At 37.8% G+C, this 11,183-nt stretch overlaps 1 protein-coding gene across 1 annotated transcript in view; it reads left to right on the plus strand.

The window, feature by feature from the left end:
- TMPRSS11E (transmembrane serine protease 11E) overlaps window positions 1-10,976 on the plus strand; it is a 44,555-nt gene extending 33,579 nt beyond the window's left edge. Inside the window, exon 10 of the mRNA XM_059153856.1 lies at window positions 10,555-10,976. Within this exon, the coding sequence (XP_059009839.1) occupies window positions 10,555-10,716 (162 nt within the window). The 3' untranslated portion in view covers window positions 10,717-10,976. The remainder of the gene's footprint in view (window positions 1-10,554) is intronic.
- The last annotated feature ends 207 nt before the right edge of the window (window positions 10,977-11,183 follow it).

Below are 11,183 nucleotides of genomic sequence, written 5' to 3' on the forward strand. Positions count from 1 at the left end.
TTGTTTTTAATGTACATCTGCTAATGACAAATTCCCTCACTTTTTCTGTCTACAAAATTCTTCATTTCTTATTCATTCCTGGACCATAATTTTGTCAGATATAGAATTTGGGATTGACAGTTCTTTTCTTTCAGCATTTAGATCATGGCCTCTGTGAATTTCTGGTGAGAGATGTATTATTACCAGAATTGTTTTTTACCTATAGATGATCTGCCATTTCTTTATTGCTGTGTTCAAGACTTTTCTTTGTCTTTAGTTATCAAAAGTTTGATTGTGTCTTGGCATGGATTTCTTTGGGTTATCCTGTTTTGGGTTTACTCTGTTTGTTTGTTTGTTTGTTTGTTTATAGCAATAAGTAAAATGTCCTTACTCAGCTTTTTGGATGTGCAGATTCATGTCTGTTGACAAACTTGGGAAAATTTCCACCATTATTTCTTTGAATAATTTCCTAGCCCCACTTTCTTTTTTGTACCCTTCTGGGAGCCTAATAATAGCAATGTTAGTTGTTTTGTCAGTATCAGATGTCCCTGAGCTTATTTTTATTCCCCCATCCCCATTCCTGATTGTATTGCTCAGATTGTGTAATTTCTGCCATTCTGTCTTCAAGATCACCGATTCTCTCTTCTGTCATCTTTATCCTATTGAGCCCATCCAAACAGGTTTTTAATTATTTCATTTTTCAGTTCTAGTATATCTATTTGATCCTTCTGTATATCTGATATTTCTTTGCTGAAACTTCTTATTTTTTAATTTGTTTCGAGCATAGTGGTAATTGCTCATTAAGACATTTTTGTAATGCCTGCTTTAAAATCTTTGTCAGAAAATTTCACTATCTGTCTCATCTCAGTCTATCTGTTGATTGTCTTTTCTCTTTCAAGTTGAGATTTTTTAGTTCTTGGTATGATAAGTGATTTCCAGATATATCTTGGACATTTTGAGTATTATAAAACTCTGGATCTTATTTAAATTCTTCTGTTTTAGCATGCTTCCTCTCACATAACACTGGCTGGAATAGGTAGGTTCTACCTCATTTCCTACTGATCTTCCTCTGACACCCAAATAGGGGAGAAGAGCTTTGTTACTGCTGGATGGAAGTGGGATTTTAGACTCTGTATTAAGCTTCCTCTGATACCAGTCTGGCCGGGAGAACCTTGTTACTGCTCCATTTGTGGCCTCCACAGACATCATGGGGTAGTGGCCTCATTACTATTGGCAGTGGGGATAGCCCTGACTTTGCACTAGGTCTCCTCTGACATCACCCTAAGTGAGAAAGGTAGGCCTCATTTCTACAGGGTTATAGTCTATGCTCTCTAGCTGGTCACCATAGGAAAGAAAGAGAAGGGTTTCATTATCACCTGGCAGAAATCAAAGTTTAGTTTCCAACTCAGCCTTCTCTGGTGGAGGAGGGGATCTTACAGCCTGGTAGGGGTAGAAGTCTAGGCTCCCCACTTTGCCTTTACTGATGGGGGTTAAGATAGGGCCACAGTTTTTCTGTGTTTGGTTGGAGTAGAGCAGGTAGTATCTAAAAGCTTTTGTCCTCCAGGGGCACCTACGTGGCTCAGTTGTTAGCATCTGCCTTTGGTTCAGGTCATGATCCCAGTGTCCTAGGATCAGGCTCCCTACGCAGTGGGAAACCTACTTCTCCCTCTCCCACTCCCCCTGCTTGTGTTCTCTCTCTCTCTCTCTCTGTCAAGTAAATAAATAAAATTTTTAAAAGTATATATAAATAAAAAATAAAAGGATTTTTTTTGTCCTCCATAGATTGCCCCACTTCAGTTTCTTTGACTAGAGAAAGAAAGGTTTTCACGGGGCTATTTTTTCATCCATATCTGTTGGCAGGTTGCTAGATTAACATTTTTATAAGCTCTATGTTCAGGATAAGTAGAGCAAAAAAGCAAATCCAGGGAGCTCATTATTTTATCATTCCTTGAGTCCTCGGGTTCCTAGGTCTCCTGGCATCTTCTATCTACTTTTCAGTGTTTTTTTTATATTTATTTCTAAAGTCCAGTTTTTAAAAAATTAATTAATTATTATCTTTTAAATTTAGTTTGGGTAAAAATAAGTAATTCTATTCTACCTTTGTCTAGAGCATAGACATCATTTTGAACCCTGCTTTTGCTTTCCAGCACACAAGATAGCACTGTTTGCCTGCTATGACAGCTATGATCTCTATGTCTTCATCTACATTGCTGATAGAATCAAGGCCAATACTCATTCCATGGGTATAATTTTAATTTTGTGATTTGACAGATCTTATGTTTAATGTGCACTCCTCTAAGTTTCAAATTGGTTTTTGAAATTACATGTTATTCTATATATTCTGCAGTCTAGATCCATACAGTGATATATTGTTCATTTCTAAGAATTTTTTTTTCAACTTTTCATGTTTTTTCTCTCTTACATATACACTACATTTTTTTTTTCTTTCATTGACTTTACTTCCATTAATCCATGACTGACTTCATCATTGTCCTTTCCCAACTTTTACCTCTGGGTCAGTCAATTCAGCATTGTTCAATTTGCTACATTAAACTCTTTCACCCAGCTGACCTTTCTCCATATTCTTAGCAAACACTAAAGATTAGACTTAACTCATTGTGTTTCTTTGTCCACTCTGAGACCCTGATTATTCCTGGAGGAAGACATGGGACAATATAGATAGTTCCCATTACAAAATTCTACAGAAAATCCAAGTTGATCTTGTGAATAAAATACTAAAATAAAACCAATTGAATAAAAGAAACACATGAAAATATACCCATAGCCTTCATTATTTGCAGACTCTTTGCCTATGAATTCATATATTTGCTAAAATTTGTTTGTAAATCCCAAATCAATTATCAAGGCACTTTTGTGTTCATTCATGAACCTAAGCAGAATAGCAAAAAATATGAGTCACCCAATGTGCATGTTCCCACCTGAGGTCAAAAAGGAAATGTGCTGCCTTCTTATTTCAGCTCTCATACCATAAATTTGTGTATCTTTTTTGGTGTATTTAGTGCCACATTTTTCTCATTTTTGCTGGTAACTTCACCATTTAAAATAGTTCCCAAGTGTAGTGCTGAAGTAAGGTACAAGAAGTCTGTGATGTGCCACATGGAGAAAATTTGTGTGTTAGGTAAGTGTCATACAGGCATGAGTTACAGTGCTGTTGGCTATGAGTTCCACATGAATGAATTAATAATAGATCTTAATGTGTCTTTAAGTGAAGCATACATAAAATATGGATATGTGTTGATCAGTTGATGAAGATAGGACCAGAAGCTCATGGAAATCAAACCCTTTATTTCCCCCTGGAGCAATGATTCAGTATTCACTATTTCAGGGTTTATGGCAATTTCATAAAAAAGAACTGCTATGAATAGCAAGAATCAATTATATTTTATTTGGCTTCTTGATAGTCATAGAATCATAGTTTAGATATTCTAGATCTTCTCTTGCCTTAATCTCTGGTCTTACTTGCCTCTAACATTACCAAAACATATGATTTTGCATTTGTGATCATCATTTATGATTTTTTTCAAATATCTCAGCTTCTATAAAGTATGCAAGGAAGAGCTGTATGACTCTTTTGTATTATAAATTATTTATTACAGAAAATTTCCTAATGTATGTATAAGTAAAGAGAGTTATATAATGAACCCCAATGTACTCATCACTTAGCTTCAACAATTATCAGCTCATGACCAATTTTACTTCATCCCTATATATCTTCTTTTTTTTTTAAGATTTTATTTATTTATTTGACAAACAGAGATCACAAGTAGGCAGAGAGGCGGCAGAGAGAGTGGGGGAAGCAGGCTCCCCGCCTAGCAGAGAGCCCAATGTGGGGCTCGATCCCAGGACCCTGAGATCATGACCTGAGCTGAAGGCAGAGGCTTTAACCCACTGATCCACCCAGGCGTCCCTCATTCCTACATATCTTAACACAATCTTCTCATCTCTTCCTTCTCCACCCTATTTTTTCAGATCTATTTTGAAGTAAATCCCAGATGTCATATAATTTCATCTGTAAATATGCTCTCTACTCTACAATGCCACTTCCATGATGGTATTTGATGTGAACGTTCCTTTTCCTTATAATTTGGGGAATTAAAGAGAAGGAAAAAAGTTTCAGTTTGTGATTATAAAACCCTGCTTTCCTACTTCTGAAAACCAATTTTTTCCTATCTCTGGCACCATGTTTTTTTTTTCCCCATTTTAGGTCCAGTGTTCACAATTTTTTTTTTTAAGATTTTATTTATTTATTTGAGAGAGAGACAGTGAGAGAGAATATGAGCGAGGAGAAGGTCAGAGAGAAAAGCAGACTCCCCATGGAGCTGGGAGCCTGATGCGGGACTCGATTCCAGGACTCCGGGATCATGACCTGAGCTGAAAGCAGTTGTCCAACCAACTGAGCCACCCAGGTGTCCCCAGTGTTCACAATTTTTGACACTTGACCAGTTCCATATACTTTAAAATCTCAAAATTCATCAATATCATCATATGCAAAAATCTTTGCTTGGATCTTCTTCTCAGTGACATTTGGCTACCTCCTCTTTCTTAAAATAGATTCTTCTTTGGGTTCTATAATCCTGAAATGTGCTGATTTCCCCTCCTCTTTCTCCTACCACTCATTTCTGGCTCTTTTTTTTAAAATTTTTTTTATTTTTTATAAACATATATTTTTATCCCCAGGGGTACAGGTCTGTGAATCGCCAGGTCCACACACCCCACAGCACTCACCAAAGCACACCCCCACCCCCAATGTCCATAACCCCACCCCCCTTTTCCCAACCCCCCTCCCCCAGCAACCCTCAGTTTGTTTTGTGAGATTAAGAGTCACTTATGGTTTGTCTCCCTCCCAATCCCATCTTGTTTCATTTATTCTTCTCCTACCCACTTAAGCTCCCATGTTGCATCACCACTTCCTCATATCAGGGAGATCATATGATAGTTGTCTTTCTCCGCTTGACTTATTTCACTATCATTTCTGGTTCTTTATCCTGGTTTCTCTTTCTCTCTCCCTGTTTAAGACTAACTATCCATTAAGACTCAAGTCTTGGGTGAAAATTTTCTCTCTTCTCTATCTACTCACTGAAAGAAACGATCTTTTCTCTGAACTCAGTTGTCCTTTTAATGACTTCCAAATCTATGTAATCAGAATTAAACTCTTGCCCAGTTCAGTCTCACATTTCCACCTACTCCAAAAACATTTTCATTTATAAGTTTTAAGTTTTTAGTATAAGATTAAAACTTGTATATGTGCCATCTCAAACTCAACAGGCATTATGAAACGTTACAGGCATACCTTGAAGATACTGTGGGTTCCATTCCAGGCTACCACAATGAAATGAGTCAAATGTTTTTTTCTGTTTCTCAGTGCATATAAAAGTTATTTTTACACTCAACTGTACTCTGTTAGGTATACAATAACATTATGTATAAAATAACCAATGCATATACTGTAATTTAAAAATATTTTATTGCTAAAAGTTGCTAATCATCATCTGAGCTTTCAGTGAGCTGTAATTTTTTTCCTGCTAGAGAATATTGCCTCAGTATTGATGGCTGCTGACGGATCACAGTGGTGGTTGCTGAAGGTTGGGAGGCTTAGTCAATTTATCAAAATAAGACAATAAAGAAGTTTGCCACATAGACTTTTCCTTTCACAGATGATTTCTCTATAGCATGCAATGCTGTTTGATAGCATTTTATCCACCGTAGAACTTCTTTCAAATTGGAGTCAATCATCTCAAACTCTGCCACTGCTTTACCAACTAAATTTATATTCTAAGTCCTTTGTTATAATTTCAACAATCTTCACAACGTCTTCACTGGGAGTCGATTCCATCTCAAGAAACCACTTTCTTTGTTCATCCATAAGAGGCAATTCCTTGTCCATTAAAGTTATATGGTGAGATTGCAGTAATTCAGTCCCATCTTAAGGCTCCACTTCTAATTCTAATTCTTTTGCTATTTTTTAAAATTTTTATTTATTTTTTTAAATTTATTTTCAGTGTTCCAGAATTCATTGTTTATGCACCACACCCAGTGCTCCATGTAATACGTGCCCTCCATAATCCCCACCACCAGGCTCACCCGTCCTCCTACCCCCCGCAAAACCCTCAGTTTGTTTCTCAGAGTCCACAGTCTCTCATGCTTTGTCTCCCCCTCCAATTTCCCCCAATTCACTTCTCTTCTCCATCTCCCCATGTCCTCCTTGTTATTCCTTATGCTCCACAAATAAGCAAAACCATATGATAATTGACTCTCTCTGCTTGACTTATTTCCCTCAGCATAATCTCTTCCAGTCCCGTCCATGTTGATACAACAGTTGCGTATTCACCCTTTCTGATGGAGGCATAATACTCCGTAGTATACATGGACCATATCTTCTTTATCCAGTTGTCTGTTGAAGGGCATCTTGGTTCTTTCCATAGTTTGGTGACTGTGGCCATTTGTGCCACATTTGCCATGATTTCATCCACTCGAGTCTCAAACCCTAAATTTATCCCGAACGGTTGAAATCAACTTCTTCCAAATTCCATTTAATGTTGATATTTTGACCTCTTCCCATTACTCATAAATGTTCTTAAAGGCATCTAGAATGGTGCTTTCTTTGCTGAAGATTTTCAATTTACTTTAAAGGAATCACTATCTATGGCAGCTATAGCCTTACAAAATGTACTTCTTAAATAATAAGACTTGAAAGTCAAAATTATTACTTGGCCCACATGTTTGCAGGTATGAAAACGACATTAATCTTGCAGTACATCTCTACCAGAGCTCTTGGGGAACCAGATGTACTGCCAATGAGCAGTAATATTTTGAAAGAAATCCTTTTTTTCTGAGCAGTCATTCTCAACAGTGGGCTTAAAATATTTTGTAAAGCATGTTGTAAACAGATGTGCAATCATTCAGGCCTTGCTCTATTTCTATAACAAAGGAAGAGTAGATGTATCATAATTCTTAAGATTCCTAGGATTTTTCAGAATGGTATGTGAGCCTTAGTTTCAGCTTAAAGTCACTGGCGAGTCAGCCTGTCCTTGAAGCTTTGAAGCCAGACATTGACTTATCTTCTTTAGCTATGAAAGTCTTAGATAGGATCTTTTTCCAGTAGAAGGCTGTTTCACCTACATTGAAAATCTGTTTTGGGGCACCTGTGTGGCTCAGTTGGTTAAGTGTTGGTGGCTCAGTTGGTTAAGCATCTGCCTTCAGCTCAGGTTATGACCCCAGAGTCCTGGGATCAGCATCCATCACCCAGCTCAGCAGGGAGTTGCTTTACCCTCTCCTTCTGCTGCTTCCCCTGCATGTGCTCTCTCAGACTTTTTCTCTGACAAATAAATAAATATAATCTTAAAAAATTAGAAAATCTGTTGTTTAGTGAAGCCATCTTCATGAATTTTCTTAGCTACATCTTCTAGTGCAGCTTCTATATTGGCAGCTGCCTTGTCACCTTGCACTTTGATGTTATGCTGACAACTCCATTCCTTAACCCTCATGAGCCAATCTCTGCCAGCTTTGACCTTTCCTTCTGCAGCTTCCTGAGCTCCTGCAGCCTTCACAGAACTGAAGAGAGTTAGAGTGTTTTTCTGCACTAGGTTTTTGCTTAACATAATGTTGTGATTTGTTTCTTCTGTCCAGTCCACTGAAACTCCATCATCAGCAATAAGTCTCTTATCACTCCTGTGTTCACGGGGGTAGCTGTTTTCATTTCCTTCAAGAACTTTTCCTTTGCATTCATAACTTGGCTGTTTGATGCAAGAGGCTTAACTTCCCGCTTGTCTCAGCTCTTGACATACTTCCTCACTAAGCTTAATTATTTCTAGCTTCTGGTTAGACTGAGAAACACACAACTTTCCTCTCACTTGAATATTTAGAGGCCCCTGTAGGGTTATTAATTGGCCTAATTTCAATATTATTGTTTTTTGGGGAACAGAGAGGCCTGAAGAGAGGGAGAGAGATGGGGGAATAGTTTGCTGGTAGAGCAGTCAGACTACACACATTTATTAAGTTTCCCCTCTTATACGGGGCACAGTTCATAGCACCCCCAAACAATTACAATAGTAACATCAAAGATCGCTGATCACAGATCACCATAATAAATATGATAATGAAAAGGTTAGAAATATTATGAGAATTGCCAAACTGTGACACAGAGACACAAAATGGAAAAACAGCACTGGCAGAGTTACTTGACAAAGGATCGCCACAAACCTTCTATTTGTAAAAAAACAAAAACAAAAACAAACCAGTGTCTTTAAAGCACAATAAAGAAAGCATAATAAAATGAGGTATGTCTGTATCTGTTTTTCCATTTTCAAGTTTCTTCTTTATGTTACTGGGTTTCCTTATTGTTGAAGTCTACTTTTCCTTTTAGATCTTCTTCACATCTAATTGATTAAGTCTTTGGAGATATTTTTCTCTTTTACCATGTCTTCCAAATGTATCTCTGCCCCATACTTTTTGTCTAATACCCTTGTCTATTCCTTCATTACTTCATATCGTAACCACAAATTGACTTCCTGGTTTGGCTTCTAGTTTCAAAGTTTCTGTTATGATATGTAATCCTGATTAAATTTCCTGTTTCACACTACACCACCCCCGAACAGGATTTATGGGAAAAAAGGGCCAGAGACAGACCAACAGATCCCTCAAAGGCTATGCAACTTTTTACCCAGAGAATTAACAACAGCAGCAGAATTGTGTCTTGAAAAATAACTTGGACGGTGTGGGCAGGCAGAATGGCCAGGGTGACTGGTTACTTACTTGGGGTTTGTTAAAAACGCAGAGAAATGATAGAATGGACGGACCAGCTTGCTGGGGCCAAGGCAGTGCACATGAGAGGGTAGCCCTGAGTAGAGGAGAAAGTGTAACCTGCCAGGATCCATGAAGGGAGTGAAGCTGTGGTGTGTTTCTCTGGCAGGGGGAGCCCAGGGCACAGGTACTTTTAAAATATTTTATTAAAGTAGAGTCCCAAGGCTCCCTCCTCAGGGGGAAGTCTGTTCCTCCCTTTGTCCCTCCCCAGCTTGCGCTCTCTCTCATTCACTCTCTCAAATAAATAAATACATTCTTAAAAAAAAGTAGAGCCCCAAGGACCTCTGCTTGTGCAACAACTCAATTGAGAGCTTTTTCCTCTTCTGAAGATCATAATTCTATTCTCATTACCCTGGCTTCCCTACCTAAGACAAAACACATATAAACCATCACAATCTCTGTCTTACACTGATTTAACTCTCCCATTCACTAATCATGTGTAAGCTAACTAGTTTTAGTAGGACAATCTTTGCCTATTTGATACTTGTCAGTAGACATTATCATTTGATACTGATACAATTTGGAAGGCTGTTAAGTACTGCTATCTTTTTTTTTGATTACTTATTTCTCAGACTCTTTTGTACCTTTCTCTTAGATAGCTTTAAATTTTGTGATCTCTGAAATCTTCTATTTCCTCATCCTAATCGGTGCTTTCATATAGGCTTGGGTTTCAGTTACCAAAATGATCTATTTGTATGTACCTGAGGGCATGTATTTACTATCTTTTGACATTTGAGGGTATAGGTAAACACTTACTGTTAACTGATTTAAAAATTACAGACACATTATTACAAATTTAGTTACTGTTAGTATTAGCTAATATTTTTACATGAACAAAAGTAAATGCACAGGGAAGTTAATACAATGCAGGGCAAGAAATCTAGACTTCTGAGTTAGACTGCTGTGGATTCAAATTCATTTCTGCCCCTGAATAGCATGTGCCATCAGGCAAGTTACTTAATTTCTGAGAGTTTTGGTTTCCTTATTGTTAAAATGGAGAAAATGAAACCTCACTTCACATTTTGTTACTAGAATTACACGAATTAATGAGATAATATGTAATTAATTAAGAGCTCCATAGAGTGCTGAACACTTAGTGGGTGGTCAATATTAGAGACCCCGGGATTTTGAGGAAAAATCAGCCTGTACCTTGTTTTTATGACCTGTATGAAGAAACAGGCCTCTAGAGTTCACAATGCATAGAAAATTGGAATTTCTGGTTTTAAACATGTCTTTACTAAGTTCTGATTTATGCCAGGCTCTATGCTAAGCTCTTGATACTGTCTTACTTGATCTTCAAAATTATCACTGGAGGTAGGTATTATTAGGAGCATTAAATATAAATTAAAGATCTTAGCTACCTGGAAGAACCAGACTTGAGATTTAAACCCAGGTGTCCATCTCTGGTGTCTGTGCTTTTCTCAGTAATAGACTCTTCACCCTTCTTTTGGGAGCTATGTCATAGTGATAAGGGATATGAGGAATTATCTTCTCAGATATACCAGAGAAGAATACTGTTCTCCAAAGATATGGTGCCTTTAATCTCGGTGTGCTGACTCCCGAATGTAAGCCAATACCCTAGGTAGTAGACCTTCTCCTTTATGTGAATTACTGACACGGGGGTATGGCTTCTGCATTTGAGCACACTGAAAACTTTTGAAAATCGCCCCTTTCATTAAACTGGAGTCAGAAAAATAAAGAATGCTGCTGTAATCAACTGCATTATTAATGACTAATTTCTCCCTTCTCCTGTAGGGTGACTCCGGAGGACCACTGGTTAGTGCAGATGCCAGAGATATCTGGTATCTTGCTGGAATAGTGAGCTGGGGCGATGAATGTGCCCAACCTAATAAGCCCGGTGTTTACACTAGAGTGACTGCTTTCCGGGACTGGATCCGTTCCAAAACTTGTATCTAAGAGAGAAAACCCTAGTAGAATGGAACACATGGTTTGTGTATGGACCATGCTCAGAGATTCTCAGAGAGACAGAATCCCAAAAGAAGTCTTGCAGATCACCCGGATTGGACCCATCTAACTAAACTGTCTGCTTGATGTGCATGTTTCTTTCCTAGCTCTGCTTCACCCTGAGCATCCTGCTCTGCAGATATGTTCTGTCCCAATTTGCATTCACTTGTTTTCTAGAAGTTTTGTCATCAAAATTTTGGCTCGTTGACATAAATTTCTTATGCATATATACAACTTGAAGTGATTCCTTCTTTCATTTCCCCAGAGTCTCTCATCTTAATAAATCTCTACTTTCAAGGGGTGGGACAGAGTGGAAGGGAATGTAAAAACGAAAAAACTACATATTTTTATGCACAAAGAAGTATTAAGAGTTTTTTCCTTCCCTTAATGGTATGAGGAAAATGATCACATTTGTTACA

The sequence above is a fragment of the Mustela lutreola genome, chromosome 1 (genome assembly GCF_030435805.1).
Source record: "Mustela lutreola isolate mMusLut2 chromosome 1, mMusLut2.pri, whole genome shotgun sequence".
NCBI lineage: Eukaryota > Metazoa > Chordata > Mammalia > Carnivora > Mustelidae > Mustela > Mustela lutreola.